At 42.9% G+C, this 24,144-nt stretch overlaps 1 protein-coding gene across 13 annotated transcripts in view; it reads left to right on the top strand.

Moving 5' to 3' along the window:
* The window catches only part of fbrsl1 (fibrosin-like 1), a 279,122-nt gene extending 255,958 nt beyond the window's left edge, over positions 1–23,164 (top strand). For 4 of the 13 annotated variants that reach the window (XM_066690181.1, XM_066690182.1, XM_066690178.1 and 1 more), the window contains 13 exons: positions 4,334–4,727; positions 4,840–5,105; positions 7,608–7,858; positions 12,181–12,231; positions 12,682–12,777; positions 14,234–14,305; positions 14,713–14,742; positions 14,866–14,937; positions 15,348–15,480; positions 17,251–17,334; positions 19,043–19,126; positions 20,057–20,366; positions 20,682–23,164. In XM_066690181.1, coding sequence (XP_066546278.1) covers positions 4,334–4,727; positions 4,840–5,105; positions 7,608–7,858; positions 12,181–12,231; positions 12,682–12,777; positions 14,234–14,305; positions 14,713–14,742; positions 14,866–14,937; positions 15,348–15,480; positions 17,251–17,334; positions 19,043–19,126; positions 20,057–20,366; positions 20,682–21,924 — 3,086 coding nt within the window. In that variant the 3' untranslated portion in view covers positions 21,925–23,164. Of the gene's footprint in view, positions 1–4,333; positions 4,728–4,839; positions 5,106–7,310; positions 7,472–7,607; positions 7,859–12,180; positions 12,232–12,681; positions 12,778–14,233; positions 14,306–14,712; positions 14,743–14,865; positions 14,938–15,347; positions 15,481–17,250; positions 17,335–19,042; positions 19,127–20,056; positions 20,367–20,681 lie in introns of all 13 variants that reach the window. The other 9 variants (XM_066690189.1, XM_066690180.1, XM_066690179.1 and 6 more) reach the window with 9 other exon arrangements.
* Positions 23,165–24,144: the final 980 nt, after the last annotated feature.

Below are 24,144 nucleotides of genomic sequence, written 5' to 3'. Positions count from 1 at the left end.
CTGGCTCTTCTTCCCGTCCATTACCCGCTGATACTTGACTGCACACTTAAGAGAGGGACTGTTTGCAAGGCTTTGTTTTGAACCTGTTTCTAGGGGAATTTGAACACAAGGTCGTCTTACATTGGGTAGGACTTGCTGACCAGACCTCTGACTTGACGCAATGCAATCTTGAGACGGGGAACCATAACATGAAACTATTTATTTGAAAGTGCAAATCTTTGTAAATAATGTAGGCCACTTCTGTGTTGTTTATCTGTGCTTAACCAGACATCAATAGCTACCATTCATGCCCAGATCCTCCACCATAGCTTGCCATATATTGCCTTTCTTCTCGATTTCCTTGAAGTCTTTTTGTTTTGTTGTACAATTCTTTGTAGTTAGACACGCAGATGATAAGCTAACGTCTTCCCCTCGCTTTTCATTGGTCAAGGTAAAAAGTCAAGGTTTTAATGCACGTAAAATCGTTCTTGTTTCAATTCCAAAATTGACGCACCATTGTATGACAATTACGGACTCGGTGTGTAGGCTGAGATATAATTTTCTCCCTGTTCACACATGTACAACTCTGATGCTTCATTGGATCCAGTGTGCAATGGCCTTAAGTTACTCTAGTGTCAGTGACTCACTTGTGGGGGAATACAAACATCATGGCGTACTGTAATAATGTATATTGTGACACTACACTGATCATACAACATTCAGAAAGTCTAATCTGAAAAAGCTATTCAGTGAATCTGAACACAGCTTGTTCAGCGATTATTAAGATGGAATCCAGGTAGGAATTTTACATCCATTTCATAACAACAGCCTTGCATGCATTGAGGAAGGGGCTGATTTACATAACGGCGAAATCCAAAAGAACAGTATCTGGATCTAGATAACTACTGTTTTAAATGAGATGCAAGCTTGTGTTGTGCTGTTGGCTGGAAGAGTACAAGGCTCAGCGCTCTGAAGTAAGCGACCTAGATTGAAAGAGTTTCAGGGGGAGGTGGGATCGGCAATGAAAATCTATAAAATGACTTCTGTGCTCCCCTCCATTCGTTTTGAAGAAGGCTCTTGTTTAAGCTTTGACAAAGTGGCGCAGTCGAAAGCCACAGCGTTTGCCTCACAGAGGGAACAAATCAGCCCGCACTGCTCCACGGTACAAGTAGCTCTGGGACTTGCTGGCAAATGTCCATACCAAATTCTGATGTCTAATCTCCAAACTCAATTTGCATTTTGTTTGCTTTAGGAAAACTTATTGAAGATGCCAGCTAGGAAAACATGTCAGCTGTTTTTGTTTTTGCATTTGTACTATGTAAATGCAAATGTGGGGAAATCTCTTTTGTGGGGGGGAGAGAAACAGAGAAAAGAATTTTGCATTTTAATAGGCTCCAGTGTCTTATGGAATTTGCAGCAAAATATCCTTAGGATGGTTGTAGCTCCTCTGGTCAACAACGAGATAGTGGTTTAAACTCACAATGGAAAACAAGGGTATCTGTTTTCATCGTGCTCAGGCTGTACTGGAGGAACAGGACCATCTCCTTTTGAATTCATCACCCGTGCATGCCACCTGCAACGGCTGACCTTCTGTTCGCCGTTTTTCATCATCCTGTGGTTCAGGAGAGACCTGGCACTCCAGCTGTTGATGGAGGGTAACTCTTCATTATAAATCAGGGCAGAGCTGTAGAATATGAAGCATTTGATGATCGACAGCTGTGGAGCAGGGGAAGGGTCAGACGGGTCACCACTGGGAACATCAGTCAGACCCGAGATTTGTCTCAGACTCTCCCTGCTCTTCGACTGTCTCTGATACTTGCGAACCACCGTGCTGAGCGTTAGATACGCTTCCTGGCAAGAACAGAAATCCACTTCCTGCCAGTCCAAGGCTGGTGTGCTCTTATGGATGGGCCATCCTGAACCTTTTTTAACAGACATTTAATTTCTGGGAACAGTGAATGAAAATAATGTTTCCCAGCTGACAAGGGCAGATGTAAATTATGTGAGGCAGGAAAAGAAAAATCACTCGGAACACTAGAATGGAAGAGCAGACTTGCAAAATAACTTCTCCTATTCATTCTTATTGTTGTGGAGGGATATTTATTTAAAGGCATATCTATATAAATAAAACTGCCTGATAGTAATGGAATACTGTGTCCTAAATTCATTCAGGCTGCGGCTTTGTGTGTAGGGGACAGATTATAGCGGTGAATGGACAATTCTTATTTCAGATGTTATTTCTTGTGAATTTAAACCCCAATTAGTTTCAAATTAATTTAAATCCCATTCATTATAACTTGGAGGAAGCTTTGCATCTTGACACCCCCCTTGGCCTCTGGATCCAGTGTTTTAATGAGGGAGGAAAGAGGCGATTGCTCAAACCCCCCATTAAATCCTATTAAAGTCATCATCAGGAAAAACACACACCTCGTTGTGCCATTCCTTCGTGAGCACTATGGGCCCAGTCATCTTGTGGCCGGGCTCCAGCAGACAGACTTGAAACACGGTATGTCCAGTTGAGTGGTTTCCAAGGCAACATCAGTCAAGGGGCTCCATAGCACTGGAGGCGTCTTTCTTTATGATGCCCGGCTGCAACTGGAAATCCTACAAGGTGTTCGCTGCATTGGATGGGCCAGTTTTTCCTCAACACTTTGTCTGGGCCAGTGGATCTCAAAGCTCTGGTTGCAGGAGTTATTTGTAGCTTGTTAACCTAAGGAAATAAATGTATAGCATTAGTTCTTATTTATTATTATTATTATTATTATTATTATTATTATTATTATTATTATTATTATCCTTCTTGGGTTTGGATTCCCTGAAAGATTAAACAGAGCATAATAAGCCTCGTTGGAAATTGAGGACTGCGTTTTACTCTCGCCGGCTTCAAGCTGCTCGCTGGGGGAGGGGTGCTCATTTGTTACTCATTCAAGTTCTGCCTTTGGAGATTTTTAATTGAGGTTCTGTTAAGCCGTCTGGAATTTCGGGTTGTATTAAGTGTGCAGATTAGAGCGGCTGAATGTGCCATTCTCTCTCTATCCTTCTCTCTCTCCCACTCTTTCTTCTGAAGACTCAAAAGCTGTTAGCAGTTGAGTAAGCCAAGCCAATTGCATAGCATCCAGAAGGGGTATGCTGATTACTGAAAATCACCCTAGTTTCTAATTCAAGCGATTAATCCAGTCAGCTGGTTTTCTCCGGCAATAATGAAAACCCAACGCAACCCTTTGTAAGATTAAAGTCTATAAATGTTCAGACATTGTACGTTCTCAACGAGACACTCCATTGTTATTGAGGCCTGTTGTTTGGAGCTGTATGTGTTGTACTTTTTTTTTTTTTTTTTTAAACATATATATTAATATATAGATAATATTAATATATCCCCTGGGAGGCAGGCAGAGTTCTGTTTCCATCTGAAGTTTTTTTTTCTTTTGCTTTTGATATTCTTTTGATATTATGTTTCACTTGTGTTCTTACAATCTTGAAAATTAATACTTATTTTAAAAGCGAATATTGTTTTGTCAGTTTGAGCTGTTTCAAATTACCAGTTGCCACTAACCACCACCCCCCCCCACACACACCCCCGGCAACTTTCCCAGCGATTGAATTTTGATGTTCATTGTTTTGTATGGCATTGCTGATACCTCAGGCTCCATGTAGTCAGGTACCAGAATCACTTGAAAGGAATATCAGGAAGGGGAAAACAAGGTTCAAAGTCTGGCTGTGGGGGAGGGGGACACGGGGATGGGGATGATAAGGGGCCATGATCTCTTTTCACAGCACAATTGAAACATAATTATTTCATGCCAGATTGTGTGCTCAGCAAAGCCCTGAATAGGAAAGGCATTTAACTTTAATTAGGTGTGATTTATTCATACTGACTGGATCGCTCACAGAAATTGGATCATCTGATTATAGTCAAGCATGAAAATGACCTGATTAAACACTTCATAAAATCTAGAGGAAAAAAAAAAAAAAAAAAAAACTCTGGGTTGACTGTGTGACTCAGTGCTGTGGGTGACTGGGCCAGGCAGGACTGGGGCCCTGGGGCTGGGGTGTGAGAAACTGGGCTGCTGCTTGGACTGGCTCCTAATCTCACACAGTCATACATGTCATTAGTCAACCCAGAGGAGAGATTATCCCCTGGGATTAGCCAGGCGATAGATGAAGACTTTTCTCATATGCATTTTGCCTGTACGCTGTTTTACAAAGTTGATTTTCTGAGTCTCATGTTACTGATTTCCCCTCTCTTTTGTATGTCCTTACAGCTCTTACTTACTCAGTTTAATACGGGAACAGTTTATTTTTCTTATTTTTTTCTTTCTTTTAATAAAAATTGTTCTCTCTCTGTCCTTTGCAGGTCTGACAGCGAATGAGAATCTCGAATCGAAGACCTCCAGCTCCACCAAAGTCTCGGGGCTTCAGCGCAGCCAAGAGCAGAGCACTGAGGTGTCCTTTGTGCCACCTGCCCCCAGCCCCACCCCAGCGTCCCCCGCGGCTGGCTCTCCTGCGCCCGCCGCCGCCGTCATCGTCGCGCCCCCTCCCAGCGCCTGCGTCAGCCCCCCGTCCGCCCCGCCCGCCCCGCCTGTCAAGAAGGAGGTCGCTCCACCGATACCTACCCCTCCCCTGCTGACTGTCCAACAACCACAGCCCCTACCGGAGCTCCAAGCTCCGCCTCCCCAGCTTCACCCCCCACCTATCATCCATCACCAAGTGCATCGTTCCTTGCATTACAACGGTCTGAACAATATCAGGTAAGGCAATTGTTCTTTGCTTCTACTTGTTTGGTTTGCTTTAATCTTAAATGAATAAATGACATGGAGCAGTCAACTCGATTAATTGCGTTGTTCTCTGCTCTTCCCACAGCCGGAGCAGCAGTGCCAGCAGCACAACCAGCGTCAGCCACCCCAAACACCACCTGCCCCCATCCCCCCACCTGGCCAGCCACCCCTCCTCCACCCCTGCCCTGCCCCTGTCCATTGCCAACCTTGCTACCTCGCACTATTCACTGCGAACTCCGGCTCTCCGCCATCCGGCCATGTTCGCAACCCCCGCCACACTGCCACCACCTCCGACCTTACCAACCAACAGCCTTGTGGTCCCAGGGCACCCCACTGGAACCGGCTACCCAGGTAGGAACCTTCTCCTCTTCCTGGCCACAGCAGTAGCAAGGCATTCTGGGAACTGTAGTCCTCACACTTGTCTGTCCTTATCCTAATATCCAGCTGAATCTAGTTTGTTAGGGTCTAAGTCTGTTCTTGCAGGTATGGCTCTCTCATCATCAGGATTTTGATGATTAGTAAAGGCAGAACATTTTTAATCCATACAAGAACCAAATCTGGTCACAGATGTTCTATATTATTTAATTGTGCTGAAAAATACTAAGTTTAGGTCTTCCCGTTTTCTAGACACATTATCAGACATGTAATAACTTCACACACATTTCATTTCTTAATATTGTAACATAGGACTGTTGCACCCAGAATGCCTTGCAAATTAGACTGTAAATGAATGAAAAAGGCAGTTTGGAAAACTAATTACATCCTCATGTTTGTATGTAGCCTTTCCTAAGACAGTTGTTAAGGCAGTGATTCCACACACATCATTTTAAGTTTCAAGTTATCCTGTACATGAACAGTGTTAAGGGGTAATTGTTTGCTGCCTTACACATGGGTACAAAGTGCTTACAAAGTGCTTGCTCTACACTAAACTTTGCAGTTCAGGCAATGCCATTAATTCGGTGGTAAAGATCCTGTGCTCATGGCCTGTGCCTTCATCAGTTTCAGGATACAGAACTCCCAACAGTCCCAACAATGGGAGAAAATTGGGAGGAAAAGGTCAAACGCAGAAATTGTTTAGCTTATTTCAGTGTATACACACTGTAGTCAATACAGTACAAAGGTGCATTACAGATTACATAATACATATCATTAAAAATATATATATATTTATACATTTAATAGAACAATATACTCACAATGTAAACACCATTTAAAATGTAAGACCCTTTAACTGTGCAGTAAGAAATCAAATATTGTTTTGTAGAATAACTTTGTTCAATGGCACATTATGGTAAGTCATTTTTTGTACTATGCTTCCTAAAATAACACTGGTTTCAGATTATATATAGGCCTATATATTACCATATTTGCATTTATTTGTATATTCTGTATGTGTGCATGTAAGCACCCACCAGACAAACTGAATGTTTGAATGAGGTGAAATAAAGATGGCTCTTTTTAATTATGTACCTTCCTAAATCAATAAGAATTAACTTGATGAATGTCCCTTCAAATAATTAACAGCAATTTGCCAATTTAATGGAGGTACTATAAAAATATATATATATATATATATTTATTTAATTTTTTAAATGCGTTAATACTAAATGCATCAATCTATTTTATTTCCACCCACGCTTAATATCATTATTTTACACTGTAATCAATACAAAATTAATATATTTGAGTGATGAGGCAAGGTTATGTGCTTTTAACTTGCTGCCTCATTCTTTTAATATCTCTTAATGGATCAATGTGTATATAAAGCATATTATCCTGCAGGTTTCAAACTAGAAAATGGGGCAGGTGACCTCAATAATAGCCCAGATTTAATTTATGTCATGGGAAGAATGACTAAGCCTAATACTCCTGAGTGTTATTGGATCTCTATAATATATTATAGAGATCCAATAACATTTAAATATGTGTGGATTTCCAAACTTTTTATTTATTGCTTTGGTTTAAGACAGTGATTTGCTCATGCTGAAAATAGTTAGTCTGAAAATGATGGGAGTAAAAAGCTTTGTCAATTCTGTCCCCTGTGACGTTTTAATGGTTAGATACTGTACTTTGTTTGGGTCACTCTGATTCCCCTATTTTGAGTCTTTTTAAAACTGCCTTTTTTGTGATTGGACTCATTTTGTTGGAGAAGAGAAAAAGGGAGGGCTAGATGAATATTAATAAGTGTGCAAAAGCAAGCACACAGCATTCATGTTAAAGCAATAGCCAATTTGAGACCAGTGTTCTCTATTCTTATATTTGTCTGGTCTGTCTGTTATATACTATTGTGAATCGAAACACACAATTTTCATTACAGAAATATGTATACAATGGGATTTATATTCCTACAGTAACAATAACAGTTAAAATCACAGTATATTGAGAATAGCACACACACACATTATATATATATATATATATATATATATATATATATAAATAAATATATATATATATATAAATAAATATTTTTTTATCGTGATATTGGATAGATAGGGTGAAAGAGAGTCTATGTTTTCTGCTGAGATGACTCCTGGTGTTCTTTCTTGTCTTTAGATACCAGCCTGTTGATATCATTCAACCAACCAATCATGTATTGCCAGCCTCATTCGGGGATTCTGATTGGTACTTTGTCACAGGCAACTCTCTTACCACCACCAATGAGTCCTCACGTAGAAAACCCTCACAGCATGAGCTGGAGAAACAGGGAATGCCAGGTGACTATTTTTTTCCTCTTTTATCTCTGTTGTAAAAACTGACTGGCCGCTGTGCCTTTTTGTGTCTCCCCCTTTTTTTTTTTTTTTTTTTTTTTTTTGCCCCCCACCCCCCCCTTCTTGCTCTCCTTTCTTGCAGAGCATGACCTCCTACGCCAAGAGTTGAACAACCGCTTCCTGGTTCAGAGTTCGGAGCGGAGCAGAGGGCCGTCCTCGGCCTCGTTGGCCCCAGTGTCGCTCCTGAGGGCCGAGTTTCACCAACACCAGCACACGCACCAACACCAGCACACCCACCAGCACACCTTCACGCCATTCCCCGCAAGTTTGCCCCCGGCGTCCATCATTGCACCGCCCACTGCACCTCCCATGGTGCGTACCCCAGCCCAAAATGTGAGGATAAGTAGCATTCCCATCTCCTGCCACCCCCCAGTGCCCACCCTAAGACAAACCTCCTCCTGCCCCATAGCTCTCCCCAAGCACCAAAAACACTTATTCTGTTCGTGTCCGCCACGGGATACGTCTCCTCCTGTGAAGTGATTGCATAGATTTCCCAGCTTCCACATAAAGGGAAGGGTACTTCTGATCAACTAGCCCATTAGGCACCTTTTAATATAACTCTCCTGCTGCACCAGTGGGTGTACAGTGTAAGAGAGGGCAAGGCTGGTATGACGTATGAGCAATAGTTATAGCGCCATGCAGAACAGGCCAAAGTTGGTGAGCCTGAGTGGGCCTGTCCATAGACCCCTACAGAGGCCCCTGGGGTTCCTACATGCACCACTCGACTATCCACAATATCCACACCACCACAACATGGAAGATATCCAACAAGTAGAGCAATAATAATTAAACTAATTTATTTGCTTTTAAATGATTTTGAATGTGTGCATCATCGCTTTAATAATACACAGCCAAAGCAATCGATGTATGTTTTGGAGTTAAAGTTAAAGTTGCTATGGCCAGTTGATGGTTTTCAGTTTTAGACTGGAATGGCTTCATCGTGGAGGGATGGATGATGTCATTTTTGAGTGTTTCAATGATGTATAATTGCTTCCAAGCTTTTGTAACATGCAGGCAGACTGAGGCAAATATTGGCAGGGCTTAATCTGGGAATGTGGGTTAAATGAGAAAGTATTCACCTGTTAAGCAGGTTTATCTTGCAATTCTGTAGAATGCAAAATGCAATATGCAAATTCAATATGCAATCAAAAAAGACATGTACAGTGGTCTGCATTGTCTGTAAAAACAATTTATTTTTAATCTATGCCATATTGACCTCTGTGGGTCAGGGTTTGTCTGCATTTATCCACTGCACAGCAAAATCTGAGATTCTCTTCTTTTATTTTCAATGTTACAAAATGGAAAGGGAAAAAAAGTATTACAGTTTTTTGTGATTCTGTGCATAATCCTTCCTGATGTTCAATATTGTATTACAGGAGTGTGTTTGGACCTACATTGTTTTCCCCCCTCTAACTTCCACACTGTAATCAGTTCTTAACTAATGTTAGTGTCCAATGAACAGTGTAGTTGAGACTGGTAGTTTAGATATAATCAAAAAAACATATAATGGATTTACAGATATTGTTTTATATCAGATGTGTTTCCAGGTGCTTGTTGTTCTTTTTGGGGAGCAGGCTGCATTAGTACATATATTTAATTATTCATTGTACCCTAAAATGAGAGTGATACCTATTATTAAGGAGTTGTAGAAAACTTAAAATCCAGTGGTTTGAAATATTTATGGAAATTACTGCATGGAGGGTTTTGGTAGGGCTTTTTAACTGCTTTAATACTGATTTCCTGTTATATGAAAAGGTATGTTCTGTGCTTTGAATATGTTACCAATCACCTTTTCTCTTCTGCAACAAATGTATCTTTTACATTTACTCTGTGTTTGCTGAAATGCAGAAATTGTTGTTCTTGGTTGTTTTTATTTTTTTTATTTTGTCTTTTTAGTGTATATCATGAAAGAGAGATGTTGGAACAGGCCAGCTGTGCTCATATTTAGTAATTCATGTTATTTATACTCAGCAACAGCCTTTGGCTAATAGCTATAATTAATGAAATTATGAATCCTCTGTATTTGTTTATTGTTATACACCCCCTGGCAGCTGGTTTGCCAAATGGCAGCACATAGAGTTTTTTTTTCCTGTTTGTGTGTGTGTGTAAAGGAATATCCTTAATTGTTTAAAGATGAAATATGGGGCTTTAATTATCCAAAGCTGTTTACAATAAACCCTAGACAGAACTTGTAAATTACAAAGCCTGGATTTTATAGACAGCTGTAAAGAGCAGTGTAATTCTTGCTCGATCTGAAACATAAAACAAGCACTGGCTGCACCAGGGATATATCATTTAATGAGCCAGGGAGCTGTCTCAGCCTTTTCGGTCAATAGAGCGTCCTGTGTTTGATTAGGGGTGATTATCGCTCACAGACACACACTCCCTCTCCCACGGTCCCTGGACTTTACTGTGAACGGCCCGGCCTAACAGGAGAGCCATTGGTTGAAATGTTCTGCAGTGAACATAGCTGTAGAAAACATAACTCTGCACTCCAGTGACTGGCACTTTACACAGCCTCCACTGTTTCACAGGCTTCTCTAGACAGAGATGCTTGCCAGAGCATAAACACAAGTTAAAAAGTACCTGTAAATGGTTTGTGTATTTATGTAATAGAAATAAGTTTCTGTCGGTTGCTATTAGCTCAGATGAAAAGAAGTCAGTATTAACTTACAGCCAATTGACAAAGTCCCTATTCATGCACGTATAAATAACCTCTTTACTCTCCTTGGGCACTCAGCACTGTGTTCCTCACAGAATTGAAGTCCCTGGCATGTGCTTTTGAGTCTGCTCTAGTTGCCCAGTTTGGATGGTTAAAATTTCACCGGCCTTCTGCAGTATTCCCCATTTTTGTAATGGAAACCTTTTTAATTGATTCTGTTGTGTGAAAATGTGCTTTGCTTAAAGACCGCAGCTCCACTGTGTTTTGAGAACCGCACACTGGGTTTAAAATCTCAGATGATGAACACCATCTTTCTCCATATACACTTAAGGGTTTACATGACACAACCTCAGCCTAAAGAGCTACTTCCCACAAGTTTACCCAGCCCCGCTCATGTCTTCTGTGTGCTACAGATGTGGTTTAGTCAATATTACAACAATATTAGTGTTTCCTTAGCTGTGCATTAGTAAAAGATGCACTTTTGGCTCCCTATGGCTATTGCTGTATCCAATGTCTACACGTCTGAAGAGCTGTAGGTTTGCCTTTGGAAAAATCCATGGATGCTGGGTTGCTTTCGTGATTTCCCTTAAATATATAGTTCCACCGTATTTACATTTGAATTCATAAGAATGTAAGAATGTTTTTTTTTTTTTTGTCTATTCATATTTATTCTTCATCCGTTTTTGTAATACACTCATGTCCAGCAGGGAATTCTCAAGTATTTCCCTTGCTACTGATGACAGAATTCATTCATTTATGAATCGCTTGCCTGAAAGAGTCAATCCTTTCATTTCATACGGCTCTTTCATTCATGGTTGAGCTCTTATTCTCAGATATTCTTGGCCTGGACTGTTAGCACATTTCCAGCATTTTCCGGTGCACACAAATGAAAACTCAGTCCATCTGAAACCGTTTAGACTTTGAGGCATTTAAAATTTCCACAATGGTGAATATCACCAGGTTACAGATATAACTGAGTTATTGTCTATAAAATAGTCAAGTGTTGAGCTCAGCTTCTGGTAGGTTTCTGATCTCAATCTGATCAGTCAGCAGCAGCAACATAATTCCTGTATAGCAGCAATGATATAACTGCTATGACGACCCATAGTTAGTTTAACAAGAAGATGGCAAAGACCTTGGTATATGCGGTCTCAAAACCCCTGACATCCCTTTTCTCTATGAATGTGTAACTGTGGGACCCGGCTCCAGTTATCTCGCTCATCTTATGCAAAACAGATGTAAGCCCACTGTCCCTCTTCCTCTTAGACTAAATCCACCTCCAGCAAACCCACAAGCCTCTTCAGCTCATTACTGGACAGAGTTGAGGACGATGCCGAAGATGTTCTCTGTCCTTTCACTTAGCTCTTTGAAGCAGAAGGAATTCCTATTGCTGTGATTAAACCAGAAAGCACATTTCGGCCTCAAGTATAAGTTTTAGCTGAACAGGCACTCGAAGGCAGAATCAGCAGCCTTTCTAAATATTTGATCTGCAGCCGCCAAAGGATTGCTACGTTTCTGGAGTTTTGTGAAGGGGAAAGAGACAGGAGGTTAATGCCAGTGTGCTTGAAATTGGTGTCAATTTAAACACTTGTATTGTTTAAGTGCGGCTGTATGTCACTTTTGAGATTGCAACAAATGAAGGACTACCTAGCTAAATAAACCCATGTGTTGCCATTGCCAGCTGCCCTGGAGTCTGATTTCCTGATGTCCAATGCCAGTGCTGTTGTGTGACTACAATGATGTCATGATGATGTATTACTGAATGCTTTAATAGTTTAACCTCTCTCTCTCCTCTCTCCCACTCTCCCTCTCTCTCCTCCCCTCAACTGTTTGTGCATACTACTACTTGGTTTGCATATAAAAGCTCATGATTATGGTGTGATTTTAATTTTGTAAATGTTTACTTGTTGTAGGAAGTGTGCAATTAAGAAATGTTAAATTTGAAACCATGTCACTTACCTCCCTTTTGTTTTGTTTTCTTTCTCCCTCGCAGTTCGAAAAGTACGCTCCGAAACTGGACAACCCCTTCCTGCGGCATTCCAATGTAAGCCTCTCCTCTGTCTTGTATTCCTTTTGCCTGTATTCCTTGTATGCGAATGACAGGAACATTTAGTCGTCAAGAGCTTTTGCAGCCCTGTGTAGCCGACTCTCGTTTTTTCAAAGTGAGAAGGCCATTGCTCATTTACTTGACAGACTGTCAGGGCCCCACCACAATCAAAACATTATACATGCTTTCTTCAGAAATGTTTTCTTTCTGCAAAAAAAAAAAAATAGGGGTCCTGACATTATCTCCACTACAGGATTTAAATGAAAGTGAGTTTAGTGAGACAGTAGAGCCAGTGTCAGACAGTCTAGACAAATTTGGGAAACCTGCATGTATTTAACATTGAAAACAAAACCCTACATCCATCCTTACATGAGTCTGCTTATAAGCGTGCCTGCTCAGTTCTATGTCGCTCTTTGACTCAGCTTTCTGTGCACTTGTGTCTTTCAGTTTTTTCAATCCTATCCTCCAACGATGCCAGGCATGGCCCCACTTCTTCCACATGCAGGTCCCTTCAGCTCTCTCCAGGGAGCCTTCCAGCCCAAGGTTAGTCCTGCCCTGAGACCAGCCCCCGTCAGTCAGCAAGGGTGCTCTATAAATACCATCTGTGTTGCATCACACATCTCGTTCGAAGAAAGAATCAATTCTTGACATTAAAAGTTTGTGTAACATCCTGTAGCATAACGTACAGTATGTGTGGGAGACTATGCTGCAGTCTGTGTAATTAATCCTTTCACTTTTTCACTATTTTGATGAGCAATGTAGAGCAAAGAATATTGTCAATGATCATGTAAATACAATATTCTCCTCCTTTGGGTGCTGCTTTGCTTCATTATGTTTGGTCCTAAGGAAGGCTTTCTTATCCATTGCTTGAAATCACTTATAACCTGTGCAATTCGATCAATAATAAATAATTTTCGTTGACGGGCATCACTGTATATACATGATAAATGCAGTACGGTCTCAAGTGTTTGTACACTACCACTGTACAATTGTCATAATAGGTTGATAACTTTAAGAAACACGTTTTTCTCATGATACCCCCATGGGTTAAATCATTACTTTACTTATTTGGTTTTGTTTGATAGAAGTCATGCTTTGTAGTTGCAATATAAATCACTTGACGTTGTTTTTTTTTAAGGATCGCTGCCTTTTAGTTTCCTAAACCTTCATAAAATTATTTTGTAATTATTATTTTTAAAATAAGAAGTAACTGCAATGCAAATGAGGGGGTTTAAGCCAGCCTGGCGGTAACTGCCTAAGCAGGGCTGCACAAGATAAGCAGCCATGCAACTGAACTGTGACAAACGGGGCCTGGCGCACTCCCAGTGTTTCTGACCCTGTGTAAGCTGTGAATCAAAGCTGGCCTAAATCCGCTGGTCTTATCCCCAGTGGACTCCATTAAGGTCTTTTGTTGTGAGCCTCCGCATCGCTAGAATGCAGTTAGCCTTTCCATTCAGCTGCTAAACTGCTTGTAAGCAGCGCCTTGCGTTGCCAGACACGGCATAGCAACTGACCGACGGGGCTCCCCCCGCAGATGGCTGATGGATAAACGTCTTATCGCAGCTCTCGCTCCTATGCCGGGGGAAATTGCAGTGACTGCTCAAGCACAGCACAGCACTCACCTTCACAAGATGAAGAGAGCAGACCAATCGAGGTGGCCTTTCCACCTGGCCTGTGAATGTTCTTATCATCCTTCGCCTCGAGCCACACCATGGCTTATGGGCAGGGGAAGAGGCACATTTACTGAGCTCCTTTACTTACTCCTCTCACCTACCCCCCTAGAAAACTATCTCTGTCTGAATGTGCCCCCCACACCTTAGCACATATATTTAAACACACCCCCATGTTGTTTATAACAGGGCTTTATTGTTTGTTTGATTTGAGATTACTACAAAATGGCACTGTCGTACATTTACATTTAAAAGCTGTGTGGTACCTAGTTTTTTTATAGTTTTTCTGTCTGTCTCCAATATGTAACCCTCTCTCCGTTTCTTCACAGGCCTCCAATCCTATTGATGTAGCATCCCGGCCTGGGGCAGTTCCTCACACCCTGCTGCAGAAGGACCCTCGGGTAAGGCCCTGATTCCTGCTCATAGCCAATGCGCTCTTCTCAGGGGAACGGGAGTTACCCAACCATATGTATTTAATTTCAGTTCTTAAATCCTATTTCCTGGAAGGGCAGAGGTGTAGACAGATAAATAGCAAGTTTCTTTTGAAAGGAAGGTTTCGCAGTTCATTGCAGCGAGTACCCTGGGATACACAAATGAAAAAATATGGAGTATAACTGTATAACTGTTGCTGTATAATGGTTTCAGTGCTCTGGTAATATGCAACTGCTTTACATGGAATAAGCAATGAAGCCGTTAATTTTAATTTTAATTTTAATGGCTTAAAACAGCGTGACTTTGCTTGCTCCAGCAAGTTCTTTCTGAGAGGTATCTTCTGATTTTAATTTCTGTCTCTTTGTTTGTAATACAGGTATCAGATCCTTTCAGGTCATCAGTCAGAGTAAGCATTATATGTTTATTTTTATGTTCTTTATTTTTTCATGCATGATTTTTTAATCTTAACTTTGTGTAGCTGAAGTCTTTGGTCTAACCTCCATCTATTGCATTTTTTATTTATTTTTAGAAGCCTGGTAAATGGTGTGCTGTTCACGTACAAATTGCCTGGCAAATTTATCACCACCAGCAGAAAATGAAGGTAAAATTGCTGCATGTTTCAGTGTGTGTATCTGTCTGCATGTGTCTGCTACATGGGTTGGGGGAGGGGGAAGGGGCGGCCGTGCTGCAGTCTAACACCACTGGAGGACAGAAACAATCCAAAGGATACGCTGCAGCTTTGCCATTTACGTTAACGTCCCAGACATTTCTAACATTCCCTTATCTTGTGGCTCTTTTGCGTCCTTGGCAGTGCTTCTCCAGCTCTGTCATTTTGGTTTACTGCCTGAGCTGTATTTTTATGACTGCTGTCAACTTTAATAGGTCACTCCAGCTCCTTAACATCTTTTGCTATCCCCTTTTTTTTGTGGTGGTAAAAAAAAAAAAAAACTAAAACGAGGACGTTAATCGTGTTCACTGCCGCTCACCTCTCCTTGTCTGGGGCTTTAACAGCAGATGCAACTGGATCCTCACAAGCTGGACATGAGCGGGAAACTGGACCTGTTCAGCCGTCCTCCTGGTCCGGGGATTTTCTCTGGCTTCCCATACCCTCACGACCTGGCCAGGCCGCTCTTCTCATCGACAGGTCAGTCTACAGAAACTTGCTTTCCTCTTTCCCGCACTCCCATTGCACAACAGCTCCTAGAGGACTCACCAGCTGCAGGCTGTTTTTACAAATTGTACTGATTCAGCAGAAAAACAGACCAATAGCTATGTTTTCCTATTATTTTAACTTCAGCTATCTGTCCCGGCAAACAGGAATATCCAGCACCTGGCTCTGAATTATTTACAAGAGCCGGCAGCTCCTAAAACCTGAAATATACCCTCAAACTGCCATCCTGCTTAGTCTTCTAAGTAATCTAATCATGGTGGATTCAATGCAGTTTAATGATTTAGTGTGGTAACCGCGCTCTGTTCGTATCGATTCTCGCACCCAGGGAGAACTCTGTTGTCAGATTTGATGTTCCAGTAAACTTGTGTTTGTGCCACCGCTGGATTAGATCGCTGGTTTTGCCCTCTCGTTTGTAAGAGATGTGTTTTTTTTTTCCCGTTGCATGCCTGTTTCTTTCCGTTTCCATACTTGGCGATGGAGATCCCTTTAGATGTCACTGTGATCATACATGCAAAGGGATGGTTCCCTGAGACATCCATTCCTATAACTGCTGGGTTAAAGCGTATAATAATTCCTTCCCCCGGCGGAACAATGCGGTGAATGCGAATGAGACCCGAGCCGGAGCCCATGTGTGATAATGGACTTGTAATGATGTTGTTGAAGGGCGACAAAAGGCAGTTGCCCTTTGGGTCATAATTATCCATTATCATGTAGTAATGGGGCCTAGAAGTGGAGATCTCATTAAAGATGCACAGAAGATTTGAGACACACCATACAGGGGCCTTCTTTTATGAGAGAGGCTGACCTCTGGGGGCGAGCATCTTCCCCTCCCCTCTTCCTAATGAACCCCCTCGCCTGCTGTCTCCCCCAGAGAGGGTCGGGCTCAGGATGTGCTGACTTGCCTCATTAGTGGCCAGGGCTTCCCGGACTACACTCACCCCAGCTGTCTTCATGATGTATGAGGTGGGGAGGGGTGCTGCTGGTCACGGCCTGTGTCTGTTAGCAGCCTGCAGTCTCCGGAGGGGTCTCCCTTATCGGCCTGCCGCAGCACAGGCGTTTGTCAGCCGTCTCCTTCCAAAACGTCTTTCATCTGTTACCTTCCACTCCCTGAGCTCCCAGGACCAGCAGGCCAGCAGCCGTCATCAATCCTGCCAGGGCGCATTTGGCTCTGCTGCAGGAGGAGGCTCACCCGGGCCTAGTTTGAAGCCAGAGCCGCAGCCGCACATTTATTTCCAGCACTTCATCTGTAATTCAGATGTACAGATCTTTGTGTTTCTAATTAATTGTTTGTGGGTCATGCCTAGGCCCGATGTGGCATCATATATTCTGAGCTCCAGAGGTGTCGGCCCGGAGACAGCATTATGACTGAGACTCCTTTTATCGGCCTCTTGACTGGGCAACGGGAACTGATGTACAAGAGCAGTTCAGTAATGTTTTATTCCCCTTTAGTGGATGTGTGCTTTAACACGGCTGAGCCATACGGCATGTGCGTTTAAGAGATGGTTAAGAATGTGTTCATTCATCCTCAGGGTTTGGGGGATTTTTATTTCACTTTCGTGAAATTTTTATTTCTGTGGGACCAGCTTGTAGTTGTTGGTGCTGCAGAAAGCTCAGGCTGTTTGTCAGAAAGCAAGTAGTTTCTCAGTATCCTCCTGTGGCTAGTTATAGGTATTGATGGATTATTGCCTTCAGCCATTGCCTGGCCACAGACACTAAGAGGTATGGCTCCTACTCTTCTTGCAGGTCCAGGTCATCCAGCTTCTTCTCCCTATGGGCCCTCCCCTCATCACAGCAGCTTCCTGCCTACCCCTCACCTGGCAGGTAAGTGTAAGTAACACCACAATCAAACATTCTTACTTATTTTTGTATTATTATAATTTATAACTACATTTCCCATGGAGAGAGGTGGCACAATTAGGGCACACACCTGGCTTTTCCTTCTCTTGCGGCTGCTGTACCCACAGATTATTATTTGTGAATGATTTATTTTCAAAGCCAGTTCATTCCCATTTCAATGGAACAATAACAGAAAATAACACAAAACATTTGTCATCCGCATTCAGTGCACGGCGCCCAAGTCCAGACTTGGCGAGTAAAGCAGAGTAGGTCACCATCTCGGGCATTTAGCTGTAGGTCAGCAGGAGACACAATTTGGAGACCCCCAGGGGTGTAATTCATACATCCTGACAGAACCTCTGGGGACTGTGGTAACACCTAATTTCCCAATAGTCTCAGTTAACCGTGCCTTCTTATTATAGGCACACTTTTTTCCTATCCTCCGTTTTATTGTTAATTGTTTTATATAAAACAAAACTCCCATTTCAGGTTTCATTAGCCCAGAGACCCATCAAAGTCATTTTAGATATATTTTACCTGCAAGTCTCCACAGAAACACTCCTGCCCTCCAGATTTTGGGGGCTTTTAATTTTCCTTTACTGGAAAGATTATGCAAGACGGTTCTGGTTTCTTTTTTTTCAATTTCTATTAATCGCTTACTTTCATAGTAAAGAGAAACCACTTAAATCCACAAGCTGCTGATTAGTGCACCTAGTCCTACAAACATTATAATAAATCTTGTTTGATTTTACAAAACCCTCATGCAAAGGCAGTAGCAGATAACTGGGTCTGGTTTGGTAGCCGTCTTGATTTGCTTGATCTCAGAGATGAATTGCAGGGAATAGCAGTCCCTTTCTGCACTGCTGTATCTTGAAATGCAAATTCAGCTGTTGAGCATTGATTTCTATCCCAGTACATCCCCAAGCCTACTGAATAAGGTCAAACGGGTCAGTACCTTATGTAATGTCTATCTGGGGCCAGTGATACACAAATTACATAATTTAGAATCAAATGGCTTGAACCCCCATGCAAATTCTCTTCTGTGGAAGTCAGCTGAACGGGAGAAAAATAATCTCTTTGTGCCGTAATATTCACCCAGAGGGAGAACAAATACACTTTCTACTTATTGGATCATTTGAAGGTAAAGTGTGTGTTATATAAAAAGTGAAGCTTTCAAGGTCGGTCTTCGTGTAGATGTAGGAAAGAACCCATCCAAGTAAGCACCTAAAGAAGCTCGTTCAGTCCAACAGTCCAACAGCTCGGGAGCTAACCATGGCTCTGTGGATCAGTTGAGTGAGCTGTGGAAAACTGATGCACCACTTCTTCTAAAGCTTTGCAAAGAGAATTAATATTTTCTGTCCAGATTCAGAGTTTTAGACTTATACTATTGGCAGCCTGTCTTTTTATAGATAGATATATTTTTTCTCATTATTTTTTCTACTGGTTCACATCACCTCCCTCAAACAGTTTTCAGTTTCACGTTAGGGACTGTGCCTGCACTGACAGGTGGGGGCCTACCCTGGTTTAAAGCAAGCAATGTAAATCCAGGCTGGGGATGACAGCTAGGAATTAGCCGGAGCGCTTGTAAGACTTCTAAAACGGCGGCCTCGTCACTAAAACAAGAGCTCGCTTGTAAAAAGCAGAGTGGACGCCCCCCTCCCCCCCCTGCCCTCGCTAATCCCTGTTTGGCATTTTGCAGATCCATTCAGTCGCTCCAGTTCCTTTGGCGGTCTCGGCAACCTTGCAAGCAGTGCCTTTGGAGGATTAGGCAACCCCTCGCTCGGTAAGCGCCTGCTCATGCCCCACAGCTAAATACAGAGCAGCTTCACTCAGAGTACAACGAGGGCAAGCAATAGGCACTTAGCTCTTCAGCAAATGCCAAATAATAGCTGAGGAAAAAAAAGCACCACTCCAGCAAGAGCCGCTGTAATCCGCCATCAATTTGGTCAAATCGGGCTATTTTGCTTTACTTTTCTTCGTTTTTTCTTCCTATATCTTCATGTGCTCTAATTGTACTTATTGGTAGCACTATAAGATCTTCTGTCTTCTTTCAGGCTGTTTTATTTATTTATTTATTTTGTTTTTGTCTTTCGGTGTTTTTCCTCTTTTTCTTTATTGAACCCACGCCACGACTCCCCTCCAATTGTTCCAATATCTAGGGTGCGTGAATCTCTTTGCTAGTCTCTGAGCAGTGAACCCTTTTCATGTCATTTCCCATTAGGCTTCAAGAGGGGTTAAAACAATAATACATTGTGCATTTTAAGTCACTTTACCCTGGCCATAACCAAAGTGTGGAGAGTAGTTCAACTCAGCAGCAAAGCCAGACCCATCCCTTCATCCTTTCAGCCAGGCATTGCCCACAGTCTTACCAGGAGATCTGTTTTCGGACGTGTACGCAGAAGGTTTACACTAGTTGTCCGCTGTCCCCAGTCAGTGCCGTTGTAAAGGGGGAACAGCACCCTTGTCAGCGATTAATAAGAGCAGAGCACAAGTGGAATAGCCCTCTTGTCACTGCATTGTGTAAGCAGACCTTCAAACACAAGCATCGCTGCCAGCCCGAGCCAGGACTAGAATCCTAAGCAGCAGCAAGTTTGTCTGCATCTTCCTCAGCGTCCACTAACCTGTTTTCCGGGAGAGAGACGCTTTCTCAGTCAGTTGTATACTCACAGTCTTTCTTTTCTCTCTCTCGCTCCCTCCCTCTTGTTGGCTCCAGCCTCCAACAGCGTTTTCGGACACAAAGAGGGTCACGGGCTGCCCGGCTTCAGCAGCCCTCATCACGACACATGGAACCGTCTGCACCGCACCCCGCCCTCCTTCCCCACTCCTCCGCAGTGGCCCAAGTCCGTTGACATGGAGCGCAGCTCCTCGGTCAACAACCACGACCGGGAGAGAGAGCGAGAGAGGGAAAGGGAACAGGAGAAAAGGGAGTCGTCCATTAGCAAGGAGGAGAGGGAGAAAGACAGGTCAGTATTGACCCCAGGCATGCAGAGGGACTGTCATCATTTTCAATACTACATGCAAAGGTATCCGTCCCTGAACTCTTTTTTATTTTGTGATTTGTAAGGTGACAAATTATTATTCTGTACAAATGCCTTTTTGTTCTTTTTTTAAATACTGTTTTTCTCTTCACACCAAAGGATATGCGCAGTAATTAGTACATTTCATGTCTTGTTGAGGAATTTTAGCTCCAAGATAACAGATTGTTAAAATAATCCTGCTAGTCAAATAGGCCTTTCTTTATATTTCTAATTGATATTTTCTGATAGATATAATTCTGTTTAATAACCTAGTAAATTGGGATCCATTGCTCACTTTTTTTCCCCCTTCCTCTCTCACAGAGATTCTTTGGATAGGAACCGTCACTCCAACAGGTCCTCTCCGGCATCTGCTCCCGTCAGTTATCAAATCAGCAACCTCATCCGCAGCAACAGCCAAAACTCCAGCGACACGGGAAGGCACCGCAGCGGCAGTGTGGACCGAGTCCGGGACTCTGAGAAGGAGCTGCTGGAACGCCAGAGAGAGGCGGCACTGCTGGGCGACATCAAGGTGAAGGAGAGCCGCTCCCCAGGGAAGGAAATTCAGGGCCAGGAGAGACGCCCCTCGGAGGATACCTGCAAGCCCAACACCCACCAGCCCCCGTCCCCCTATGCCAAGCCTATTCTGACGGACACGGGGCTGAAGCTGGGCGGCTCCCTGACGCCACTCAAAGAGGGCGAGAGGAAGGAGCCGCCCCCAGGGGAGCTGATGCACAAGCTGAAGAACGATCTGAAGATCAAGGAGGAGCGCAAAGAGGACCAGGAGGTGTTGGTGGTAAGCTCTGAGCCACCCCCCTCCCAGCCGCCCCCTCCGCAGATGCACCATCACCACCCCCAGCCACCGCCCCCCCGCTGCACCGACCTGCCTACCCCCGGCTCCCTGCACGGAGTCCACCTCCCCCACTCCATGCCTCTGTCCATGGGCAGCATGCATCAGATGGGCAGCCTGAACGTGCTGGACCGCACCCGCATGGCCCCCTTCATGGGTGTGAGCCCGCTAGCGGCCGGCAGGGAGCGGCTCCCCCACACAGCCTTCTGGGACCCTCTGAGGGAGGCCTGGAGCCTGCAGCGCCGCATGGACTTCCAGCTGCGGGCGGAGCAGGCCCACCGTTTCCCCGGCGTGTATGACCCAGAACGGACGTACAGGGACCGAGAGCCCCACGACTACTCCCACCATGAGCAGCTGCTGGAAGTGCGCCGGGAGCAGGAGAGGATGCGGCATCAGGCCGAGGAGCGGGAGAGGATGCACTTCCGTGAGGACCTGGACCGGGCCCGGCTGCACCAGCTGCACCAGTCCCCCATCGAGGGCCACCTCCCCCACATGCCTCCCTTCATGTCTCCCCTGGGCGGCATGCACTACCCCAGACTGAGCCCCTCGGCCGCGCACAACGGGATCCTCAACCGAACCCCCCCGACCGCCGCTCTCAGCGCCCCGCCGCCTCTAGTGCCAGCTGGCAGTGCCAGACCCGCCTCCCCCCGAAGGACTACCTCCGACCCCCGGGACTACTCCCCCTCCCGTAATCCCAAAGAGGTGGAAGCTCGGTAGCTTCTGAAATTAAAATGACAAATGACACTTTTTAAAGATGAAAATGCACTGCTTTTATGAGAGAGAGAGAGAAAGAGAGAGAGACGGACAGAAGCAAATTAAAACTGTACATTTATAAGGCAGATGAAGCACATTTCATGCTTTTATTTTAAGGGACAGGGAAGGCGGGGGTCGGGAAAGGAGTATTTAAAAATAAAGAAATAAATAAAAGTACAAACCCAGTCTGTACTTTCTTTGCCGACTTAAAACTTGAGATTAATATATTAATCGGATACTTTTTTCACTTTCCACACGCAAAGTGGGATTCTGAAACAAGTTTGTACATTTCCTTTCCTCTTTCCTTGTATAGAAGTCATTTTTATGGATTTATATTTCTCTTTTGTTTTTCCTGTATTCACTTGGATTTTTTTTTTTGAGATCTTACATTATTTATCCCAGTTCACTGCGAGAAACTGCTGAATCTCAGTTACATGGGGATTTTTTTTTCTTTAAAATGTATCTTGTTTTCTTGATTATTTTATTTTCTCCTCTATTGTTACCACATTTGGTACCTGGAAATACTCAGAAACGACAATGTACAGAGTTACATTACAGGTTTTTGTTTTGCCTTATTAAGATATGCAGAAAAGAAAAAAAAAAAGAAATTACGAGGTCTTTTGTTTGGTTTCTGTATAAAACAAAATGTAAATATCTTGTTGATATTCCTTGGAACAAAAGAAATGTAAATTTATTAGGCTTTTTAAATGTTTCTAGAAAAAAATAAACAACCACTTACCAATTGATCACCATGGTTTCAGAGAAGGGCGTTGGGTTCAGATTTCAATTATGGGGGCGGGGCCTCGTGTGATGTAATCTTCAATCTATGCAAAGAGGTGCTGAAATGGCCAAGTTGATGGACATGTGGCATGAGAAGCATTGGAGATGTTGACTGAGCGGAAGGAACATGGATTCAACCGATTTTATTTTTTATTATTAAAAGAATACAAAAAAGACTTCCGGACCACAGATATAATATAACTGAAGCAAAACAGCCTTGTAGCCCCAGAGAAACAGGCAGGAAGAGGAAGACACTGTTTGATCGGGCGGCAATAGACTCTCTCTGTCGACCTTGTGGTGTTGTGCGGTGATTTGACTCTTGTATACGAAACCAGTAGAGTTTTAGGCGTGCAAAAAAAGAAAACGAAAATTCATGGTTTTAAAAAAAGACAAAAAAATGAAATAAAAGTTCGGATCTAATATCTGTAGTGTCTACTCCATCTATGAATGTTCTGTTGTGCTGCACTCGGCTAAGTTTCACTTGGCTTAATTTATTTTGTATAATTTTTTTCTTGTCACAGAGTTATACTGGAAGTTGAGTCAAAGCATTACATTTTTAACATGAATTCTGCAATACCCAGAAGTCATCCGTGTGCCAACCCAACCTACTGACATTTGCACATGCATGTATATTTCTGTAATGATCATGATTCTTTTGTTTGTTAGTTTCCAATATTTCCAAATACCGCAGTCAAAATATGAATTCATGAGGAGATCTTGGTGGTTATGTTGGGGATCATGATGATTCAAATTTAGTATTATATCAATTCACGTGTGAACATACATTTAGCATTCAACCATTAACACCCTTTGATTTACCATGGACTTCAATTAGATGGTGTCAGGGAGCTTGTATCTTGTGTTGTAGTTTTTTCTGATAGTGGTGTTTGTAGGAAGTGCAAGTCCTTCCAGCAGGGTTCATTTGTGGAGAACAAAACTGAAGCTGGTTGCAACAATTAAGAGAAATTAAAAACAAGAATAGAAATACAGCCAGAAGGATGGCAACATCAAATTAACCTTGGACATGAAACGTCAAATGGTAATTGAAATGCAGTAGAAATAGGATATCATGTAAAGGAAAGGTGATATTGTGAGTGCATTGTGGGATAGGTTGGTTTGGTTACAATGAGGAAACTCAATCTCAAAAATAGAATCAGTATCATCATTAGTTCATGTAATTGGAAAGTGTGAACAAGGTCACATGTCTTAGTTATCCGCAATAGGAATGTTATTTTTCCATTCTACCCTATTCTGTTATTTATTTATTTTATTCCTTGTACATTAAACGGAAGGTTTTCTGCTTGGATCAATAGGATTGAAAAAAACAAAAACACACACACACAAATACAACATTGATTTCGGACAAAAGCAGGTTTTGAGTGTTTGTGTTGCCGGTAAGTGTTA

The sequence above is a fragment of the Amia ocellicauda genome, chromosome 17 (genome assembly GCF_036373705.1).
Source record: "Amia ocellicauda isolate fAmiCal2 chromosome 17, fAmiCal2.hap1, whole genome shotgun sequence".
NCBI lineage: Eukaryota > Metazoa > Chordata > Actinopteri > Amiiformes > Amiidae > Amia > Amia ocellicauda.
This window is presented reverse-complemented; position numbering and strand designations above follow the sequence as displayed.